The 24,920-nt window shown below is 35.7% G+C and overlaps 1 protein-coding gene across 4 annotated transcripts in view; it reads left to right on the top strand.

Annotated features, from left to right (window-relative positions):
• Positions 1-24,920, top strand: part of PARG (poly(ADP-ribose) glycohydrolase) — a 112,798-nt gene that overhangs the window by 82,142 nt on the left and 5,736 nt on the right. For all 4 annotated transcript variants that reach the window (XM_082339422.1, XM_082339420.1, XM_082339419.1 and 1 more), the window contains 3 exons: positions 6,517-6,595; positions 8,024-8,132; positions 15,741-15,846. In XM_082339422.1, the coding sequence (XP_082195548.1) occupies positions 6,517-6,595; positions 8,024-8,132; positions 15,741-15,846 (294 nt within the window). The remainder of the gene's footprint in view (positions 1-6,516; positions 6,596-8,023; positions 8,133-15,740; positions 15,847-24,920) is intronic.

Genomic DNA, 24,920 nt, shown 5'->3' with positions numbered 1-24,920 from the left:
ATTTCCTTGGGAATAGTAAAAGGAAAACATTAGACTTTTTTTCTTTTTTAAGGATAGTTTGTCCCCAATCTAAAAAAGCATCATCACTCTGGAGTTATATCTGGTCTCTAACTTACCTGCAGCCATTGTAAAATAGATGGAAAATTGCAGATCCATGACTCACCTTCACACCTGTAATTACCTCAGGCTAAGGACACCCGGGGTGACTTTTAACTCAGCATTTTTTCCCCATATCCACTTAACTCTATTATAGTGCCTCCTAATTAATATCTGTGATGTGATGTTCCCTTAATGGAAATGGCCATTTCATCATCTATTTGATGCTGGATTTCTGCCATCTCCCTTCTTAGGAGACTCTTAAGTATGCACTGCAGTCTATCTGCCTGATCAATTCCATTCCTTCAATGATTCAACCAGGCTCAGTGAGCTAATGGCTGTGACTGTGCTGCCTGAATCTGTAGAAGAGTTTGAGAAATTGGAAATAAATTAAATTTATCATCATTGTGGGGCATCTGGTTGGTATCAGACTTTTAAATGAATATGAAACAGGTCATGTAAACAGGCAAATACTTTTATCCAAACAGTGTTATCCCTCTACTTGCTGTGATCCTCCCTGGAGCAGTCATGAGTTAAAACCTTTCAGTAAGTATAAATTGAGGAAAAGAATTAAAACTCCAATCTTCCCCTTTTTTCCCCTCTCTCGTGTTCCTTCACAACATCCAGTAAAAGCTTCAATACTAAAAGGTGTTACTGTGGTGCTGGGAGATTATTTTGTTGTTTCTGTTTGGTGAGAACATAAAGCAGATGCCTAGACATGAAACTTACTGAGCAGAATGTTGACACATTTAATATAAAACCTGCCCTCTAGTGAATCAAATCGTCCCAAACACCACAGGTCCTTATATCTTTTGTGAGTGTCAGCAGAACTGATAGAAAAGACAAAAGCAGACACCACTGCTTATGGTACTGGTACTTTTCATAGAGTTAACAACACTAGAGGTGCCCATCACTACAAAAACAGCCCAGTGCTTACTAAATGACACCAGCTCATTGGGAAAGATCCAAATAAAGTTGGAGTTTGGCTTTTCTTAATTTTTATTAATCATGGGAATGAAAGGCAAGAGTGTTTTTTTCTGCTGCATAATCACCACTGTTTTAATGATACTAATAAAAGTGGGGTAGATGGTTTTTGTATAAATCTTCTTTCTAAGGGCGTAACGCATTAGTAAGTAGAATTTCTTTAATCTCCAAATATTTTTTGCGTGTTCATGATAAACTTTCATTACTAGTAAAAGAAAATAAGAATTTTTCTTACTACTATAAAGTCTAAGAACTCATGAAGTTGTAATGAGCTGTTAAAAAGATTTAAATGGGTTCCTTAAAAGTTTTTAACTTAGGTGAAAGTTTGTCTTTGTGTATGAAGTCTTAAGGCTATATTCCTAGAGAGAGCTATCACAAAGGTCATTGTCTTCTGTCTCTTCTTTGCTGTTATCACTGTTCACCTTTGCATTTTCAGAGAAGTTTATCAGCAAATTTAAACTTAAAGCAAGCTAAGGGCATTTGTTTTTCAGAACAAACAACATAATTTTGAAAGATGTTTACTTAGAAAACTCAGGATTTAATTTGTTTAGAGCAAAAGCATCTGTATGTGCATTTTTGATTTCCCAAACCTGAAGGAAATAAACCTAACCTTGTTTCTCTTAGGAGAGAAGACAAAAACCATCCTAATTTGAAATAGAAGTTGATCATTGATATTTTATATTTTTCAACCACTTTTCAAAAGACAGAAGAGGTGTTTATTTGCATAATTAAGAGATCAGAGTAGGCATTATTATTGTTATTATTATTATTAATAATAATAAACAGGGAAAATGAGGCGTGTCCACTGCAGGGCAAAAAGCAAAAGAACAGGACTATTCCCGGCTGTCTGTATTCCCAGTCAGGCCAGTAGACCACGTGTCTTTTAAACCCCACATAAATAGAGTCATATATCTTTGGCTTCTCTACTCCCTTACAAAGTTAAGTCTGATGACACCAGTACCAACCTGTGTATGGTATTGAAGGATTTTAAACTCGTCTTATTTGGTTTTCCAAGCTATTCTATGAGGTAAACAATATAAGAATATTGACAAGCCTAATTTTTAGATGTTGAGATGAAGTCCAATGAGATTTGGTTACTTAAGGATTCACTTTGGGTTCCTCGTGACTCTTAATATCAGTGTGGTGCTCTTTTTGCCATGCCACACTGTCTTTGTAAATGAATTTTTTAATATGTCAATTATATAATACTTAGTCCAGATTAAGTATTTCTGGACTCATTATTTTAACCTCAGTGTTCTTCCTGTTTTGCTCCTTAATTATGTTTATGCAGCAAGTACTTACTCAACTGCTTCTATATTTTTGCATTACAAGATGCTAATGTAGGCACACACGTTAATAATACATAATCCCTGCCCTTGAGAAGCTGTCAGTCTAGTGAAGGAGTCAGATTATTGAGGTATAATTGACATACAACAAACCGTATATATTTACAGTGTGCAGTTAGGTAAGTTTTGACATATGGCTATGCACATGAAGCCATCTTTTTGCCTATGTTTTAATTGGGTTGTTTGTTTTTTTATTCTTGAGTTTGGAAGTGCTTTATATATTTTAGGTAAGTCTTTTATCAGACATACGAAGTCTTTTCATTATCTTAACAATGACTTTTGAAAAACAGAAGTTTCTAATTTTGAAGTCTAATTTATTAATTTGGGTTTTTGTTTTTTTGGTTTTTTTGGTTCTTTCTGGTTTGATTACTGTAGCTTTATAATAATTCTTGAAATCAGGCAGTGTGAGTCCTCTAACTTTGTTCTTCTTCAGAGTTGTTTGTTGAATTTCAGAATGAGTTTGTCAATATCTACAAAAAAGCTTGATGAATTTTAATTAAGATTGTTTTGAATCTATAGATCAATTTGGGAAGATGACTCTTTATAAAAAAATTTTATTGAAGTATAGTTGATTTACAATGTTGTATTAATTTCTTCTGTACAGCAAAGTGACTCAATTATACACACACACACACACACACACACACACACACACACACACATATTTTCATATTCTTTTCCATTATGGTTTGTCAGAGGATATTGAATATAGTTCCCTGTGCTATACAATAGGACCTTGTTCTTTATCCATCCTACATATAATAGTTTGCCTCTGCTAATCCCAAACTCCCATTCTTTCCCTCTCCTATCCCTTCTCCTTGGCAATCACAGTCTGTTCTCCATAGAGTCTGTTTCTGTTTTGTAGATATGTTCATTTGTGTCATATTTTAGATTCCACATATATGTGATATCATATGGTATTTGTCTTTCTCTGACTTACTTCGCTTAGTATGATAATCTCTAGGTCCATCCATGTTGCTGTAAATGGCATTATATCATTCTTTTTGATGGCTGAGTAATAGTCCATTATATATATATGGACTATATATAAATACCACGTCTTCTTTATCCATTCATCTGTCAATGGACATTTTGGTTGTTTCCATGTCTTGGCTATTGTAAATAGTGCTGCTATGAACATAGGGGTGCATATATCATTTTGAATTATAGTTTTGTCTGGGTATATGCCCAGGAGTGGGATTGCTAGATCATACAGCAACTCTATTTTTAGTTTTTTGAGGAACCTCCATACTGTTCTCCATAGTGGCTGCACCAATTTACATTCCCACGAACAGTGTTAGAGGGTTCCCTTTTTTCCATACCCTCTGCAGCATTTGTTATTTGTAGACTTTTTAATGATGGCCATTCTGACCATTGTGAGGTGGTACCTCATTGTAGTTTTGATTTGCATTTCTCTTATAATTAGAAATGTTGAGCATCTTTTCGTGCACCTATTGGCCATCTGTATGTGGGAAAACTTGACTTCTTAACAATATTTAGTCTTCGACACATGAATGAGATATCTTTATGTTTATTTAGGTCTTATTTAATTTCTCTCAGTCATATTACATACTTTTTATTGTATACTTCTTTTACATTTTCTCAGACTTATCTCTAAGTATTTCATATTTTTTGTTATTGTAAATGTAGTTTTAAAATTTCAGTTTTTGACTGCTCGTTGATACTGTGTAGAAATATAATTGATTTGCAGATTGCAATTTAATATGTTAATTGCTCTGCTGATGCTGTATGCAGAGTACTGCAGAGCACAAAGAAGGAACAACCAACTCTACTTACAGTGTCAAGGAAGCCTGACATAAGAAAACATTAATTTTGTAGTTATTTTCTTGATTTGTAGCAGACTATCTTACCCAAAATACTAGGTGAATTTATAGTAATTAAACTGTAAATTATTTAAAATTTTGAAAAATTATTTTTAAGAAACAGTGTGCTCAGTAATAGACTAGAAACTCTAGTATTGAGTTTAAATCTTTTAAGTTTTTATTATGGAATATTTTAATCATTTATAAAAATAGAATAGTATTTTTCATAGCTTTATTTAATATTTACTTATATTGTATATCTATGTTTATATTTGTGTATGTATGAAAATTTTCAGATGTACAGAAAAGTTGCAAGAATAATACAAGGAATTTCCATATAATTTTCACCCAGATTCACCAGTTTACATTTCTGCCCCATCTGCTATATCATTCTTTCTCTATTTTCTTTTCCTGAACTAGGAGTATATTGGAGACATTCTGCCCTTTTACCCCAAATATTTTATTGTATATTTCCTAAGAACTAGGACATTCTCTTACATTAGCACAGCATAGTTAATCAAAATTAGGAAATTGAACATTGATAAAATACTATTAGCTAATCCCTAGTCAATATTCTATCAATTATCCTAATTTTATCTTTTGTAGCTTTCCCCCCACCCAGTCTACAGTCCAATCCAGGATCAGACCTTGAATAGACTTGTCATGTATCCTTTACACTGGGACAGTTTCTCAACCTTGTGTTTGTTCACCTTGATATTTTTAAAACATTGAAGCCAGTTACTTGGTAGACTATCTCTTTTGGGGGGTTTGTCCAGTGTTTCTTCATAACTAGATTCAGTTTATTCAGTTTGGTAGGAATCCCACTGAAGTGTATCTTTTGAAGAGAAAAGTAGTACTGTAAAATTCGCATATAATATGTGTATATAACTTCAGTCAGCCCTTTGAATACACACTTCCTTCATATATGGGGACCACCTCTGTGGATTCAACCAACTGCAGATTGTCTAGTACTGTAGTATTTACTATTGAAAAAAATCTACAGTGTAAGGGAACCCGTGCAGTTCAAACCCATTTGTTTGAGAGTCAACTATACTAAAAATATCATTAATCTTAGTTCTCAATGTTGTCTTGTTTCTATTTTTTTTTTTTAATATGTGAAAAGTATAATCTTGCTCAAGGTTTTCAGCTTTTAATTTTACTGTTTTGTTGATTATCAGGTCAAGTAATTATTGAGTTGACAATAGGAGTTGGAATGAGCTTATTTACTTAGTTAAATAGAACACTTTTTTAAAAAAAAATTAATTTATTAATTTATTTATTTTTGGCTGTATTGGGTCTTCGTTTCTGTGTGAGGGCTTTCTCTAGTTGTGGCAAGCAGGAGCCACTCTTCATCACGGTGCGCGGGCCTCTCACTATTGCGGACTCTCTTGTTGCGGAGCACAGGCTCCAGACGCGCAGGCTCAGTAGTTGTGGCTCACGGGCCTAGTTGCTCCGCGGCATGTGGGATCTTCCCAGACCAGGGCTCGAACCCGTGTCCCTGCATTAGCAGGCAGATTCTCAATCACTGCGCCACCAGGGAAGCCCCAAATAGAACACTTTTGACACCATCCCTTTTGATATGTTCAGGTCCAATGAATTAGAAATCTATGTTATGTGCCAAGCTTGGTACATCTTCTCATCAGATGAATGTTAATTATGCTTTTTTCCCTCCCTGTCTTCTCAGGCATAATATCCCAGTTTTACAAAGTCCTTTGAAGTACGTTGCCTGTTGATATTCAAATCCTAAATTTAATTTTATTGACACTTTTCTTAGGGAATGTTTTTATGTAAAATTTATTTTTTCAACAACACAAATAAAAAACCATCTGATCACTGACATTGAAGACAGTGGACTTTTATAAAACACAATCTTTATGTACTCCTTATAAAAGAAAAAAATGAGTATGACAGACATTTTGTTTTCTTTGTTGATTGGGACATTCATTCACTGTATGATAATTGCGGTGGCATTTGGAGGCATCATTTTTTTCTTATGGGAAGTAATAACAAGTCATTAAGACCAGCAGCGTTTTTTTATTTGTTTGTTTCCTAACAGAGACCCTTTAGAAGGTGCAGTTCTTAAGAAATTTTTTTCTGGGGGCAGTGGTGGTGGGATGAATTGGGAGATTGGGATTGACATACATACACTAATATGTATAAAATAGATATCTAATAAGAACCTGCTGTAGAAAAAAAATAAAATAAAATTCAAAAAGAAAAAAGAAATTTTTTTCTGAAAAATAATAGTGGCAGATTATTTGTTTCAGGTACTGAACAGTACAGTGAATACACAGGCTATGCCGAAACATACCGTTGGGCCCGGAGCCATGAAGATAGGAGTGAAAGGTGAGTTCATTTCTGACGTTAGCATCTCATGGTCAAAAGCTAAGGAATGTGGGTTTGACCCTGGTGCAGTCTGTCTTCCATCTATTCTTATTTCAGAAATATAATTTTATTCTTAAATTCAATAGTACAGTTTCATTAGTAGTTAAAACAGTATCACCATCTCCATATACCAAAGGGAACAACAGAGAAAAGCCAAATGTCTAAACCAAGAAGAAAGGCACAGCTCAGCTGCTAATTGTAAGCAGCCAGTGGAGGTTAACTTCCAAGGTCAAACTAATTAGAGCTTAAAGCCTTTAAACAGCTTTTTTAGTTATCCTTACCTTTTCTGTGAGATTAGGTTAAGTGGGGGAAACCTATGCTGGGACAATTTGCCTAATGCCACAAACAGTTGATAGCAGAACCTATGTTGAATATTGCTGCTGCAGCCTCCTAGTTCTTACTGAAATATATTTTTACACTTTGACATTTTTGCTTCCCCACTAAGTTGGTTTACCAGAGGTAAATTTTTACAGAAAATGTGTGTGGCCTATGTATGTGTGTTTCAATGCAAAAGAGCCATTGTGGCAGAAAGAATCAGCTATTGCCTGTGTAGCCATACAACCTTTGTAATATCTCAAGTCTAGTCCCTAGTCTCTTTCCCTTTGTTTTGGTTAAAATATGTGGTTGCAACAATTATCTATGTGAATGTTTAATTCCTGATAATTATTTACAGACTAACATGAAGGTTTCTGTGGGTATTCTTCAGTGTGAAAAGTTGACTGCCATATCAGTATATGCATGTTTATAAAGAGATGAAATATTTGGAATTTCACATTTCCAGAATCACCATCTCAGCCAGTTTTTCCTGTCTCCATGGGCAAATTGTTATCGTCTGCTTTGATTTCTTTGCCTTTTTAAAAATAGTTTTGCCCAGTCAGCAACTGAGCACAGTAGGGTAGAATTTTGTACTGAATTATTACACATTTTTTACAGAACTTGACTTCTTGGGATTCATTCTTGGACAATAAATGGTGATGTTACAAACTCATTGACTTAGAGCAGTTCTTTCAGAACAAAGGAGGAATGCGCTCTTGTTGAGATACAAACGCCATGTCTTTAGTATTGGAGGAAAACAAAGAACTAAATTCCTTTCGTTTGCCCCCGAAATCTTTCAACCTCGAAGACTCATTGTTAATGATGTGTCTGTTTATAATACGTACTATTTTTTCATTTTACTGTTTAATGCCTGGCAGTCCACATTATGTATGCCTTGGAATTTAAAAATAAAATGGTGCTTTTCTACCCTCCTGATTTGCTGAGATATATACCCACTGGTTTGTTTGTAATGTATTAACCCTGCCAAAGTCTCGGAAACCTGACCCTTGTGAGGGTTTTATTTTGTGAGTACCTTTCCCCATTCCTCATTTCCCCCCATCTGTCCTGCCCCAGGGACGACTGGCAGCGGCGCGGCACTGAAATCGTTGCCATCGATGCCCTTCACTTCAGACGCTACCTCGACCAGTTTGTGCCTGAGAAAATCAGACGCGAGCTTAACAAGGCCAGTAACCTTATTTCTTAGTTCATCTGGCAGCTGTCATCTATTTACTGCCATTTTATTAATGCTGAAATTAATGCTTTCTGGTAATTCTTGCAGTGTCAGTACGTCTGCCCACAGCTCTCCTGATTTAATGGGTCTGTCAGCTTGTACAGGATGTACTTTCCATTTCGTAATTGTTTGATTACTGATGCCAGATAGACTGTTACTTGATATTAAGCCCCACACATGCATTTATCTCATCAAGTACATTTAGTTGCTTTGGAACATTATCATTGTAAAACCATATAGAAATGAATGAACCCTGAAAGTTTTTATCAAACCTGCCCAGTGACATTTTTCTCTACAAGGTGTGCTTATCAGAATTAAAACAGATAAACCATGAAAGTCGAGTCACTATTGTTCTAGTATAGGTAAGATTGACATGTAAATTATTTATTTGGTAATTTGACATATTTATGATGGAATCTGTAGTTTTCTGTGCTACTTAGTTTTGTCTCCTATAGTCATTTTCTTTTTTTTTCATTGTGTTACAGAAATAGAAAAATGAGCCAGACCTATTGTTAGTTTAAAGTTTTACTACTGTTAACCATAGCAAATAAACTGTCATACAATAGTGTTCTAAGTCTATTCTCTAGATAGATAGGGGCTTACCAAAACAGTTGATGTCTTCTTTAGTTCCTCATATTACTCTCACAGCCAAGAAGACTGACCCAGTTCTGAAAACCATTGTTTAACTTCCATGAGTAGGATTTGGTCATGAAATTCATTATTAAGATAATGAGGTTGTGGTTTTGCATGACTACCCATGTGCCAATCCCTACACAGACTTCTGGGAATGACAGCAGACGAGGTGTATCATTGCAGGTGGACTGGGACTGCCCTTGGATTGGCATGTGTGGCGTTCAGTATATCATCTTCACATCTTTTCCCTGGGTCTTACCACAGGAATAGCCTCTCTATGGTGCTCTGCTTATCCCAGCTCAACCGCCTTGCCTCTCATATTGTTAGTAAAATAACCAAATAATCCAGAAAGACTTTAGTACACTTAAAAGTTAGTAGATATTTCAAATATAATTACATTTATTATCATATTCTAATGTACTAAGAATCTAATTTACTGTTAAATATGTTTTTTTAATATATAATTTATTAGGTTATTTTAATGTTTGAAGTTCTCAAAGGAATCTCATAAAAGTTTGAAGAGTAAATGCACTATTTTCCAAAGTTCAACTTACACACAGATTCCGTTTTTCTTTTAAGTAATTCCTCATAAAAGCTATCCAAAAAGACTATTCTTTGATATATCAACAGATATAATTTCTCTTTTACCTGATATTACTGAGGAATATCTTTTATTATATTAGGTACCTTTTAATTGTGAGCTTGCTTTCACTGTTCTAAACTCTTGCCTTAAAGCAGTTGTCTCCAAGCACATGATGTTTTTATTACATAGCATATCAAGTAGAATAAGATTTATATTTAGCTTTTCATCAGATGTGTATGTGAATTTGTCACATGGTCATTAATACTAGAAGACATTTATATAAGCAGTAGGTATGGGTTCCCCCCTAACCCCCGCCACCTGCCCACAATTCATATGTTGAAGCCCTTACCCCAGTAGGTCAGAATGTATAGAGATATGATTAAGTTAAAATGATGCCAGGGAGCGCCCTAATCCAATCTAACTAGTATCCTAATAGAAGAGGAGATTAGGGCATACAAAAAAAAATCAGGGGTGCATGCCCACGGGATAAAGATCCTGTGAGGGCACAGCATGAAGGTGACCATCTGCAAGCCAAGGAGAGAGGTCTCAAATGAAATCAAACATGCTGACACCTTGATCTTGAACTTCTAGTCTCCAAAACTGTGAGAAAATTAATGTCTATTATTTAAGTCACTCAGTCCATGATATTTTGTTATGGCAGAGAAATACATGAAAAGTTTGGAGAGAAGCATATGAAAAGGAAATGTATTTAACCATTATCATACATTAACACACATTTAAAGGCTCCCTTTTTTTTTTTAACATTTTGTAAAATTTATTTATTTATTTCTGGCTGCGTTGGGTCTTTGTTGCTGCACGCAGGCTGTCTCTAGTTGCAGCAAGCAGGGGCTACTCTTCGTTGCGGTGCGTGGGCTTCTCGTTGGCGGTGGCTTCTCTTGTTGCAGAGCATGGGCTATAGGCGCATGGGCTTCAGTAGTTGCGGCACGTGGGCTCAGTAGTTGTGGCTTGCAGGCTCTAGAGCTCAGGCTCAGTAGTTGTGGCGCACGAGCTTAGTTGCTCCGCAGCATGTGGGATCTTCCCAGACCAGGGCTCGAACCCGTGTCCTCTGCATTGGCAGGCAGATTCTTAACCACTGTGCCACTAGGGAAGTCTTAAAGGTTCCCTTTTTTTTCATGATAACATTTATATTCCCACAAATGCTTTCCTGGAGGAGCTAGATCATTCACTTTTAGAAATTATCTATAAATATGATCTTTTTAAAAGATAACCCTGGACATAAATAAATCTCTTTTTAAATTGCCCATGGCTAACTGATATTCTCTACATTTACTTGGATAGCACTAACCTTCAGTTTCCCATCCTCAAAGACACCAGAAATTTTAAAGATGTGAAGCCTTGGTATATGTGAATAGGTTAAGTTAGTTGTAAGTATTACCAACACTGAAAAACATTTATTTGTACAATATAGAGTCCTTATGAGACATACTTTATAGAAAAAGACTGAGTCTTTAAATAACCTGGCAATAGAAGTTTTATTTCATTCAAGTCATATTTTTTTTGTTGTTATCACCACATTTGGAAGGGGATTGTTATTAAATCAGAGCTTGATTAACACAACTGATCAATATTTGCTGCTGCTATTTCTTAGAAGCTCAACATTTGATCATTTATAATCTTTTCTTGAAGTCTGTGTTACTTTACTTTTCAGGAATATTAGTTCAAAATGTCTCATTTTTAATGAGCTTTCCCTTAAGTTTCTCAATGTATAGAATCAGGATAACCATAGAGAAACCTAATCTAATCTTTGCTTTCACACATGAGAAATCTAAGGTCTACATGGTGTTTTCATTTTATATTGCATCTTTTTTTTTTTTTTTTTAAACATACATTATTTATTTATTTATTTATTTTTTATTTTTTGGCTGTGTTGGTTCTTCGTTTCTGTGTGAGGGCTTTCTCCAGTTGTGGCGAGCGGGGGCCACTCTTCATCGCGGTGCGTGGGCCTCTCACTGTTGCGGCCTCTCGTTGCGGAGCACAGCTCCAGACGCGCAGGCTCAGTAGTTGTGGCACACGGGCTTAGTTGCTCCACAGCATGTGGGATCTTCCCGGACCAGGGCTCGAACCCGTGTCCCCTGCATCGGCAGGCAGACTCTCAACCACTGCGCCACCAGGGAAGCCCTATATTGCATCTTTTAAAAAATTTTTTATTTGTTTATTTATACTTATTTTTTTAAATTTATCTTTGGCTGCGTTGGGTTTTTGTTGCTGCACGCGGGCTTTTCTGTAGTTGCGGTGAGCGGGGGCTACTCTTTGTTGCGGTGCGCGGGCTTCAGTAGTTGTGGCTCGTGGGCTCTAGAGCACAGGCTCAGTAGTTGTGCGTGGGCTTAGTTGCTCCGCGGCATGTGGGATCTTCCCGGACCAGGGTTTGAACCCGTGTCCCCCTGCATTAGCAGGCGGATTCTTAACCACTGTGCCACCAGGGAAGTCCCTATATTGCATCTTAAAAAGGCAAAATCAATTTACTAATGTTACAGTTATTTTAAAGATAAAAAATCATATATAATTTTACCTTTCAAATAATTGTTTTCATTTTTGTAGGTCTTTCCAAATGAATACTAATTTTCATATAAATGTGTGCAGAAGTTACCTATAATATTGTATTTATCTATTTAATTTATCCATAAATTGTAAGTATTTTTCATACTTTCTAATGATCTTCATGATAATGTTTTTTTAAATAAATTTGATCTTTTTTAATCTATCTATCTATTTTTGGCTGCACCACATGGCATGAGGGATCTTAGTACCCTGACCAGGGATTGAACCAGTGCCCCTTGCAGGGGAAGCACAGAGTCTTAACCATTGGACTGACAGGAAAATCCCCATAATAATATGTGTAATGGCCATAAAATTGGTTGGATTGATATACTAGGACTTAGCTACTGTTTTTGAACTAAGAGGTGGTCCCAAGTTTTTCTCTATTATATATAATGTAGTAAACATCTTTGTACAGTTGTTATTTAATCAAATAAAAGAAATTTACAAAAGAAGAAATTTATAAAATTATTGTTACTGAATCTAAGTATAATTTTAAGACTCTTAATTAATATTATTCTCTTGCAAAAGATTCTTAAGGAACTTTTTATGTTATGTTTGTTTTTAAGAAATCACAGTATTCTAAAACATCAGAAAATCATTATCAATACCAACTATGTATTAGTTTAAGTTAGACGAGTATGGTAGATTGATTTCATATAAACAACTCTTTTTTAAAATTATTTATTTATTTTATTTTTGGCTGCCTTGGGTCTTTGTTGCTGCGCACAGACGTTCTCTAGTTGCAGAGAGCAGGGGCTACTCTTCGTTGCCGTGCGTGGGCTTCCCATTGTGATGGCTTCTCTTGTGGTGGAGCATGGGCTCTAGGCACACGGGCTTCAGTTGTTGTGGCACTTGGGCCCAGTAGTTGTGGCTCGCGGACTCTAGAGCACAGGCTCAGTAGTTGTTGTGCACAGGCTTAGTTGCTCCACGGCATGTGGGATCTTCCTGGACCAGGGCTCGAACCCGTGTCCCCTGCATTGGCAGGCGGATTCTTAACCACTGCGCCACCAGGGAAGTCATGAACAACTCTTTAGGACAAAAATTGTTAAATTATTAATTTAGCAAACAGTATAATGTATTTACATTATATAATGTCCTCCCTCCCTCCGCCCCCCGCATCCCACCCAACTAGGCCATCATAGAGAAATGGTTGGTTCAAACAGAATAAAAGAATTTTGTAACAGTAGCCAAGATATGGAAGCAACCCAAGTGCCCTGCCCTGGCCGTCAACAGACAAATGGATAATGTATACAATGAAATATTTCTCAGCCATAAAAAAGAATGAAATTCTGCCTTTTACAGCAAAGTGGATGGACCTAGAGAATATTATGCTTGGTGAAATAAGTTAGACAGAGAAAGACAAATACTATATATCACTTACATGTGGAATCTAAAAAATCATACAAACGAATGTATATGCAAAACAGAAACACACTCACAGATACAGAAAACAAACTAGTGGTTACCAAAGGGGAGAGAGAAGGCAGGGAGGGGCATGTTAGGGGTATGGGATTAAGAGATACAAACTACTATGTATAAAATAGGTAAGCATCAAGGATATATTGTATAGCACAGGGAGTTACAGCCATTATCTTGTAATAGCTTTTAATTGAGTATATTCTGTAAAAATACTGAATCACTCTGCTGTACACCTGAAACTAATGTAATATTGTAAATCAATTATACTTCAATAAAAAAGAATTTTGTATTTAATCATCACAGTTATTCTTTATACCTAATTACTGTGTAAGTATTTTATATCATTTATCTGATTACCTTTTTTTTTTTTAAACATCTTTATTGAAGTATAATTGCTTTACAATGGTGTGTTAGTTTCTGCTTTATAACAAAGTGAATCAGTTATACATATACATATGTTCCCATATCTCTTCCCTCTTGCATCTCCCTCCCTCCCACCCTCCCCATCCCACCCCTCTAGGTGGTCACAAAGCACCGAGTTGATCTCCCTGTGCTATGCGGCTGCTTCCCACTAGCTATCTATTTTACATTTGGTAGTGTATATATGTCCATGACACTCTCTCTGATTACCTTTTTAAAGTTTTATTTTACTTAATCAAAACACCAAATGCAGGTTAATTTCAGTTTTATAGGTTTTTTTTTTGTTATGGTCATTTTTCAAGATAGATTTTTTTTTAAAGTAAAATTGGTTAGATTTTGCTTCTAATAATCTAAATATTTCAAATTCTCTGTTGTTAGGCTTTAGTTTTACTAAGCTATTTTTGCTCATTAAAGAAAAGTTAGCCCAGATATGTAGAGATAGCAGTGTGAAAGAAACTAAAACCATTCTGATGGTATCAAACAGAGATGACACAAACTAGGAGGCTAAGAAATCTTCCTCTTCATCTGGGCATATTTGGAGAATTTGACAGGAAAGCAAGTGGCAAAGTTATGTCTATTCTGACAGAAAGTCTGTTCACCCCCTTGTTGGCATAAAGGCAGAGACTGTATCTTTCAAGAACCTACTCAAAAAAATTGAGCTCTCTGATAGTTTTGACCTGAAAGAGATTTTCAGATGCTCCATGCATCTGATTATACAGGTAATTTGTGAGTTCTAGTGTAAGCTCTGTACCACAGTGTTGAGTAATGGTCTGGTACCAACTTATAATTAATATCTGTCAGGATTTACAGCCTAGGAGGGGGTGGAAGGAATAGCCTTGTTAATCCACCCAGACAGGTATAAAATACATTTTTATACCCTTGTAGCAACTTCAGAGAGCAATTTACAGTATTTCTATGTGTGGGTTTCATAGAAGCATCTTTCTTTATCCTTGGTTTTTCTCTGGGAACATTTGTCACACATCATTCTTTCTATTTTATTTACTATTATACATAAGCTATATTTTAGGCTTTGTTTGGTACTTGAGAAAGCCCAGGGGAGATTTGCTTTGCTATTATTTTAAACCTCTTAATATAGTCTGATAGTTTCAGAAAACTAAGAACCCTTTGGAGGCAGAAAGACCAGCTTGTCTGACAGCAAAGAAATAGAAATCAGAGACTCTGGGACCTTAAACTGCAGTCTTCTCATATACAAAATGAGCTGTTCATTTAATTAAAACTTAGCATCCTCAGGATATATTGTACTTTTCTCAGGTTACTGGCAAATTTTAAAATATTCTAGCTTAAAACAGAGCTGTGAAACTAGAGAATCTTGGAGCTGGAACGGATATTAAAGGTTATCTTGTAACCAGGTATAGGAATCCTTTTTATATATAGTTACTTGCTCATTTTATGTATAGTTGTTTAAGCATTTCAGTGGCAGGAAGCACATTTAAAAGCTAATCACAGTTATTAATCTAAGTCCCAATAATTCAGAGAGAGTGGTGAGGAAGCATAATAGTAGTAACTCTTTACCTTAATGAAAAAAATGGTAATCAAAAGTTTTCAAATAAAACAGTGTCTTAAATGCCTTTCTGTCCTTTAGTCCCTTGTGGTTTGTGATTGGGATTTCATTAGTTCTTAAAATATTTCTGATATTTTCCTTCATATTTGTTTGAATTGGAAAAAGAAACTGAGACCTGTAATGGTTTAAGGGCTTTGATTTGCCCAGCATCAAAGCAAATAAATAATAGAACTGATCATTTCTTACTCTCTTCCTTGTGTAATCCCAGGATTTTCTCTTTTTCCCTTCTACTTTGGCCCCTAGGAAAAAAAGAGGAGAGAGAGATAACATAAGCTTGATAATGGATACTGATCCTAGTACATCAGTCAGAAATACTGTTAGTGTCTAGTCATTCACGTGCTTTGATATTTCTTTCATCCTGCAGGCTTACTGTGGATTTCTTCGTCCTGGAGTTTCTTCAGAGAATCTTTCTGCAGTGGCCACAGGAAACTGGGGCTGTGGTGCCTTTGGTGGCGATGCTAGATTAAAAGGTGAGTGAATCAGTTGTTATAAGAAGGATAATAGTATTTTGACTAAGGAGAAGAGTTAGTCCTTCAAACCGTATTTCTAACCACAAAGATCTAAAAGAAGAGAAAAAGAATATTTGACACCATCCTTTTTTTTCTTATTGTATATGAAGGAATCCGTATTTTTATTTACTATTTACCTGCAGAGGTCACTTATCTCTTTGATCTATAAGACACAGTATTTAGTTGAATAAAGAGAGGGAAGAGGCAAAAATTACTACGAAGTTTCAAACCAAAGCACCCTTTCAAGCACGTTCCTTTACAGAAGTGATTTTTTATGGACAGAGCTATTTGATGACTGACTCGTTCATTCACCAAATTTACGGCATTCTGCCACTCTCTAGGCACTGTGGTAGGCTCCGAGAATACAAAGGTGAATAAGATGTAGTCCCTGCTTTGGAATTCACAGTCTAGCATATGAGAGAGAGGCATAGACAAATGCAGCACATAGTAATGAGTGCTTTAATAGAGGTACACAATGTGTGGGGAGACATAGCTTGGGAGAGCTGCATGAATGGCACAGATAAGGAGGCATTTGGGTACTCAAGAAGGATAAACATTTCTTGCCCTTTATTGTTTATAGTAGAAAAATCACAAACCTATCAACAAAGCTATTGGTCATTTACCATATTATGACGTTTGCTTTCCTCTCAGGAGTGTCAGTTATAGAGAATAGTATTATATTATTACTTAGGATGGTTACTATTCTTTGTCAACCCAGCTGGTGACGTGAGCTGGGTGTGCTACAGTACAGTCTTGACACTAACTCCCTGGAGTTAGTACAGACCCTCAGGTTAAGGGCACCCATCCTCCACAAGACTGCCCCTACTGCAGACTCTAGCTGCAAGTCTGAGGGGGTGGGGTGGGGTGTCCCCCCCCGCCCACCTGCACCTCTTATCAGCTGGCTACCAGTCTTGGGAGTTTTCCACAACCAACCCCTCTAAGGTTTGATAATTCATTAGAATGACTCACCGAACCCAGGAAGGTGCTATTATAATTTTATTACAAAGGATACCCATAGGGTTTATGTATTTTAGCCGGTTGAGTTGTTGTCACATGGAGTTATGTTTTATGTGTTTACACTTTTGTGGCATGCTTAGAAAAATCTTCTCTATTCCTTTATTCTAAAGGCTTTCACCCATATTTTCTTCATATTCAAAAACAAAAACCGCATGTTGTCAGTTTTGGTGTTTTGAATGTCTATAGAAGAAGGAATTTCTGGGTTTTATTTTATGAAATTCTTTATCATCCTGAATTTGAGGAAACCTGTTTTTCACTCTGGGCTTATTGATCTTATGACAGACACTTTTTTCTGTTTTTCTCTTAAGTAAAATAAATGAGTAGATTCATATCATCAATCCAGAAACCAGGTCTGCCATAAGCCTTGGTCATTTGTGATGGACAATTTGGGAAGCTTTATAAATGTGTTCATTTTGTTTCTTTTCTTCATGGCATAAAAGCCTTTCTCTCAGACTGCGGCTTTGCTTGCTCTGGTGACTATTAAGGGTAGTATTCCAAGATTCTCATTGTGTAATTTTCTCAATTATCGAGATTATTTTTCTGTTGTGAGCATATATTGTTTTGTTGTTTTTTTCCAGCTTTACTGAAATATAATTACATACAGAACTATATAATTTTAAGGTGTACAACATAATGATTTGACTTACATACATCATGAAGTGAATATCAAGTAGGTTTAGTGAACATCTATCATCTCATATAGATACAACATTAAAGAAGTAGAAAAAAAACTGTTTTCCTTGTGATGAGAATTCTCAGGCTTTACTCCCTTAGCAACTTTCATTTATAATGTACAGCAGTGTTAATTATCTTTATCATGTTGTGCATTACATTCCTAGTACTTATTTATCTTATAACTGGAGGTTTGTACCTTTTGACTACCTTCATATAATTCCCTTTCCCCCAACCTCCTGCCTCTGGTAGCCAGAAATCTGATCATATTTTCCTATGAGTTTGTTTGTTTTTGAAGTATAATTGACCTACTTATACTACATTAGCTCCTGGTATACAACATAGTGATTCTATATTTCTATATATTTCAAAATGATCTCCATGATAAGTCTAGTTGTCTTCTGTCACCATGCAAAGATCTTATGTAATTACTGACTGTATTCCCTACACTGTACATTTCATACCCATAACTCATTTATTTTGCAACTGGAAGTTTATACCTCTTCCCCTTCACCTATTTCTCTCCTCCTCCCTACCCCCTCCCTTCTGGCCGCCACCTGTTTGTTCTCTGTATCTGTTACTCTGTTTCTGTTTGGTTATGTTTGTTCATTTATTTTGTTTTGTTTTTAGATTGCACCCATAAGTGAAATCATACAGTATTTGTCTTTCTATTCCACTTAGCATAATACCTTCTAGGTCCACCCATGTTGTTGCAAATGGCAAGATTTCATTCTTTTTTATGGCCAAGTAGTATTTCATTGTATATATACACCACATCTTTATCCATTTATCTATTGATGGGCACTTAGATTGCTTCCATATCTTGCTATTGTAAATAATGCTGCAATGAACATAGGGGTACATATATCTTTCCTAATTAGTGTTTTCATTTTCTTCAGATAAATACCCAGAAGTGGAGTTGCTGGATTGTATGGTAGTTGTAGTTTTAATTTTTTGAGGAACCTTCATACTATATTCCATATATATTCTCATCAGCAGTACACGAGGGTTCCCTTTTCTCCACATCCTCACCAACACTTATTTGTTGTCTTTTGATAATAGCCATTCTGAAAGGTGTGAGGTGCAATTTCATTGTGGTTTTGACTTGCATTTCCCTGATGATTAGTGATGTTGAGCATATTTTCATGTGCCTCTTGGCCATCTGTATGTCTTCTTTGGAAAAATGTCTATCTAGGTCCTCTGGCTAGTTTTTAATCTGGTTGTTTGTTTTTCTGGCGTTGAGATGTATGAGTTCTTGGTATATTTTGGATATTAACCCCTTTCTGGATATATCATTTGCAAATATCTTGTCCCATTCAGTAGTTGGCCCTTTTCGTTTTGTTGGTTTCCTTCACTGTGCAAAAGCTTTTTTGTTTGCTGTAGTCCCATTTGTTGATTTTTGCTTCTGTTTTCATTGTCTCAGGAGACATATCCAAAAAATATTGCTAAGACTTGTGTCAGAGAGCATACTGCCTATGTTTTCTTCTAGAAGTTTTGTGGTTTTAGGTGTTACTTTTAATCCATTTTGAATTTATTTTTGTATATGGTATGTGAAAGTGGTCCAGTTTAATTCTTTTGCATGTAGCTATCCAGTTTTCCCAACATCATTTATTGAAGAGGCTGTCTTTTCCCCATTGTGTATTCTTGCCTCCTTTGTTATAGATTAATTGCCCATATAAATATGGGTTCATTTCTGGGCTCTCTATTCAGTTCCATTGATCTGTGTGTGTGTGTTTTTGTTCCAGTACCATGCTGTATTGACTACTGTAGCTTTGTAGTAGATTTGAAATCAGGGAGTGTGATTTGTCCAGCTTTGTTATTCTTTGTCAAAAATTGCTTTGGCTATTCAGGGTCTTCTGTGTTTCCATACAAATTTTAGAATTATTTTATTTCTGTGAAAAATGCCATTGATATTTTGATAGAGATTGCATCAAATCTGTTACTGTTTTTGTAATTTTTAAAAATCTTATTAAAAATGTTCTCAACAACATGGATGACCTTGAAAGAATGATGCTAAGTGAGACAGATACCATATGATCTCACTTATATGTGGAACCTTAAAAAAAAAAAAAAAGAGCTCATAGATACACAGAACAGATCAGTGGTTACCAGAGGTATAGGATGGAGAGTGCACAAAATGGGTGAAAGAGGTCAAAAGGTACAGACTTCCAGTTATAAAATGAATAAATCGTGGGGATGTAATGTACAGCATGGTGACTATAGTTAATAATACTGTATTGTATATTTGAAAGTTGCTAAGAGAGTAAATCTTGCAAGTTCTCATCACAAAAAAATATGTAGCTATGTGTGGTGGTGAATGTTAACTAGATTTATTGTGGTGATCATTTTGCAATATATACAAATATCTAATCATTATGTTGTACACCTGAAATGAATATAATGCTATATGTCAATTATATTCCGATTGTATAAAAAAAAAAGAGTCAGCCATCGGAACTGTATAAACCCCTCTTTTATAAGCCCACTTTCTCATTAGCCATATAAGCAGACATGAGCAAGGGAGCATTTAAATCCTAGATTAATTTCCAAGAGAAGAGAGCATTAAGAAAGAGATGTTCGCTGATGAACCAACATTAGGGAGGCAGAGCAGGTGCACAGAGAAGAATCAGAAGCTATGGTCCAGTTCAAAGTATTGATAGATTAAATAAAGTTGGTAAACAAAAAACCTTTGAGAGCAGATAAAGACAGGGCCAATATTAACTTCTCTGAACTGGCCATCTTTATCTGTCCCTAGGTCTTAGTAATGTTTCATGAAGACTTATCTGAACCATCAGATGCTATCCCTACCCTATAAGAAAGAAGGGAGGAAGGATAGTTAAAACAAGCAAACAAAAAACTTCATGGAGGGAGAACATGGGCATGTATGAACCCTTAAACTTACATTTCTTTTATTAGAAATAAGGCTAAATTTTTTTTAACATGCTTGTTGCCTAACTGTGCATGAGTTTTTCAATTTGTAACAATTTAATTTTGAACGGCTTTCACTGTACGTTATGCTAACAACTAGTAAGAGAATATTTTTCATATATTCATTCATTCAACAGACATTGATTAACAGCTTTCTGTCCCAGGCAGCCAATGGCCCTATGAGCCAGAGGGTAGGAAAGAAGGGACATAGGGAAGAGGGGCTTGATACCTGTCCTTCAGCAGCAGCCAGTTACCTCCTGCAGGCTTGTGGAACCAAAGGGGCTCTCTCTGTCCTCCTGCCTGGCCCCTCATCTTTCTGAGGACCCTATGGAGGCCCGTGGAAAAGAGCTTTTGAGTGAATGTGAATTCTCCTTTCTGGGCTCATAGCTATTCCAAAGTGACACTACCCCCACCTCCAGTTCACACTTGGCTTTCAAAATTTTACTCACCCATTTCTGTGGTAGCTACCTCTTTTCTCCTGTGTTCTTTCAAGATAATAGTTCATGTGTTTTGTCTCTTCTTGGTAGAGCTTGTTGTACTTTGGTTGCCCTGAAAACTCAGCTCTCTGGTAGACTAAGGAAAAGTTATAATTCTGTAGATTACTTGGCCTTTTCTCATTGTTAGAGTAGAAGCACTATTTTTTGCTTTTTCTGTTTGTTTTTTGCAGCATTATTTATCCCATCTCAGTAGAGACTGTTGAGTGGGCTCCTTCTCCCTAAGTGTACCACCAGGCACCCATGAGCTTTTTAGGAGATAACTTGAAACCATTTCTAAATGGTTTTTAAAGCAAATTATGTTTGTTTCATCTCTTATTTCTAATTTTGTTGCATTGTAATCAAAGAGGATAGATAATATTATCTCTACTTTTTAGAGTTTTTTGAGCTTTTACTTGTGGCCTAACATAATTAATTGTTGTATATATTATGTTGGCACTTGAAAAGGTGTCTCTGAAGGGTATAGAATTTATACTTTGTCTGTTAGATTCTATACCTATTAGATCAGACCCTGTATTTTTCTAGTTTTGTCTGCCTGCTTTCCGAAGGAATCAAGTGGTGCTCTAAAGTTCTTTCTATTGTGTTTTTGTCAGTTTCTCATTGCACATCCTCAGTGTTTATTTTTTGTACCTCTCCATACTGTGTTATCTGACTTGTGAAAGATTATGCCATTGCTAGTTTACCATAATTTGAAGCTATCTTGATGCAGTCCTGTGCATTGTCTTTTCTATCCCCATTCCCTACCTTCACTACCCAGAAGTGACTTGCAAATAAAATAAGCTTAATGAATTTCTATTTGACAAATAGAAATTTCAGCTCCACCGCTTTCTGGCTCTGTGACCTTAGACGGGTTAATTAATCTTTTGGTGCCTTTATTTCCTGATTTTCAAAATGGAAATAATACTAACATTTATTCAGTTTTTGTAAGGATTAAGTGAGTTAATCCTTGTGAATCTTGAGTTTGTCCTTTAAAAAAAGCTGCTAGAACGTTCAGCATGCTACAGTATAGAGTTCAGTGTTAGCAGTTGTTACTAATGTTACATGCTAATGGCCTCAGACCATACCTGTGGTATAAAGTATCCATGGTTTTACTCATTTTTTGTTTGGTTCATTTGTTATAAGAGGACACTGTGAATTGTTTTTTGACATTATTCATATTTATTTGAAGAATTTTCACAGCTTAACATTGATGCCAAAAAGAAAATTAAAACCAAGCTCCCTGCAGGTTAATTTAAGTGATTATTTTGGCACCTAGTTGTGCTTGAAGTTAGAATTTGATGGTTTTATATCATACTTGGAGTCAGTCCATACACCCTATTAGATTTGTGATTTATTCTCATCTAACTTGTGATACAGGAGAGTTCACTTAAATTGTGAGACATAATTGTCTAGATTTGCAAAGATCTTGGGGATGGAGTGAGGTATGAAGACAGTTCTGTTTAAAATGATCTTTTGTTAGTGATTACTGATGTATTTAAGGTCAAGATTAATTTAAATTTCTGAAAATTTCCTTTGTGTATTTATAGTCTAATATCCAATGCAAGGAGAAAAATTACAACAGATTATGGAATTATACTCTGAAAGAGTCTTCAGGGATCATCTGATTCAACTTCTTCATTGCACAGATGGGGAAAATGCAGGCAAGAGAGTTAAGTGACTTGGCCAAAGTCATAGAGCTTAGCTAGCTAGCAGAAGGGCAAGGCCTGAGCTCAGGTCTTCAGTCTCCAGTTCCAGCTTTTATTACCATGTGTACCCAAACAGAAATGGATGTGAAATCAAGAATGTAATGTGAACTGGTTCTCTTATTAGGATCCAGCCTCTTTTTGGTAGATCTGTCAAGCTTAGCTCCAGGAGCCTATCCACAGGGACAAAATGGCCTGTGAAGCATTTAAAACATAAACTCTATAGGGAGATACATTTTAAATGTTTTTACTAATATTTTATTTCATAAATGGCAAATGACCAGTGATCTAGTATTTCTGTATGTAAGGAGGAAGTAGGACTAAAAGGACTTTTCTTTGGGTCTCTCTCTCCTCTCTGTCTCTTAAATAGGAAATACTTAAAGCCAAATTTCATTCAAACCAAAAGATAAAAAAATGATACCTCTTGGTAGAAGAAGATGACGATTCATTGGTTTCCCTTTTTATATGTAGTTTAGGTTAATTAGGAACCTTTTAAAATTGAGTGCACTGAAGCTTTAATGTATGTATAAGTTGGTTGAGCGGTTTTAATTAAAACGTATCTCTATTTTGAGATAATTACTTTCAACACTTCAAGATTAATAAGGCCTAGTCATGGTACCTCACATGTTGGGGATACTCAATAAATATTAGTTTGGAAATTAGGAAATACTTTGGTATTTTAGAATCTCACATGTATTCTAATGTCTTAGATTGTTTCCCAAATTTGGGGATACTCAGCTATATCAAATTTACTAGTTCATCTTAAAAATATTTTTCCTTTCTACATAACTTTTAAAACTTTTTATTTGAAAATAATTTCAAACTTACAAAAAGTTACAAAAAGTTAAACAACTCTGTGTATGTTTATGTACATATATGCTTGTGTATTATATACAATTTTTTTCTGAACGATTTGAGCTTAAGTTACATACATTATACCCCCTTTCCTAAATACTTCAGTATGTTTTTCCTATTCTCTTATATAAACACATTAGTTATAAATTCATAAATGTACATTGATATAATATTTTTATCTTCTCATCTATGTTGCAGTTTTATAAGGTGCCCTAATCAAACCCGCTGTAGCCATTTTGCCCTCCAATACAGGGTCCAGGGTCAGGTATTGCATTTAGTTAATGTTTTTGAGCCTCCTTTTGAATCTGGAGTATTTCCACAGCCTTTCTTTGTCTTTATGACATTGACATGTTTGAAGAATACAACATTCCTTGAGTTTATCTGCTGTTTCCTCATAATTAGGGTTATATTATGCATTCTTGATCAGAGCAGTATGTAGGTGATAGTGTCTGGAGGCACTTAGTAGTCATCTGACCCCATTAGTGATGTTAATTTTGATCACCCAGTCAAGGTGCTATCTGATTTTTCCACTGTTGCAGAGTTTTTTTGCTCTCTTGTAGTTAATAAGTAGTCTGTAGGAAGACACTTTGAGACAAAATTTCCCTTAGGTTTAGCATCCTTTATTGATCTTTACCTGATCCAGTCTTTACCGTGATGGTTGCAAAAAGAGGATTATCTCATTCTAGCACTCCCTCCCGACTTAACCAGTTAGTCTTTGGCTTTCTCCTGTGAGTAAAAGCCCTTCTTTCTCTCTATTTATTATATATTATCATTGTGAACTCAGGAATTTATATTTTTTCAGTGATTTGTAATTTATTACTGTACATAATATTTTGGTGCTTAGCTTGTCCAGATTTGGCTTAGTAGGAGCTCCTTCAAACTGGCTCCTATATCCTTGTGACAAGCAATCCATCAATTTTCCCATTTTTGAGCACTTCTTCACTTTCTGGTATAATAAAACATTCTGGGTTCATCTTGTACCTGTCCTGTCCTAACCATGGAATCAGGTATTCCCGGAGGAATACAGCTCCGTTTAGGTGGAATGGTATTAGAGACCAAGATCTGGGCACTAGATGTGCTCATTGCTACTAAGATGTCTTCTTTTTGGCCCTTTCAGTGGACAAAACTAAGAAATGCACATACATACACACACACACACACACTCTCTCTCTGTCTCTCACTCATACACACACACACAAATGTACATATTTTAGAAGTCATGAGTACATACCAGTGCCTTCCATTTCAATCTGTCAGTCACCACAGAGTTCTTTTTTGTCTTTTCAAGTTACTTGGATTAGTTCTTACTTTCATCCTTTCCTTTTTCCTTTCCCTGTAGTGCTATTCTTTTGAAATAAAATTAGGCTCAATTGTTTTAGTTTGCTTT

This window comes from Balaenoptera borealis, assembly GCF_965194805.1.
Source record: "Balaenoptera borealis genome assembly, chromosome: 10".
NCBI lineage: Eukaryota > Metazoa > Chordata > Mammalia > Artiodactyla > Balaenopteridae > Balaenoptera > Balaenoptera borealis.
This window is presented reverse-complemented; position numbering and strand designations above follow the sequence as displayed.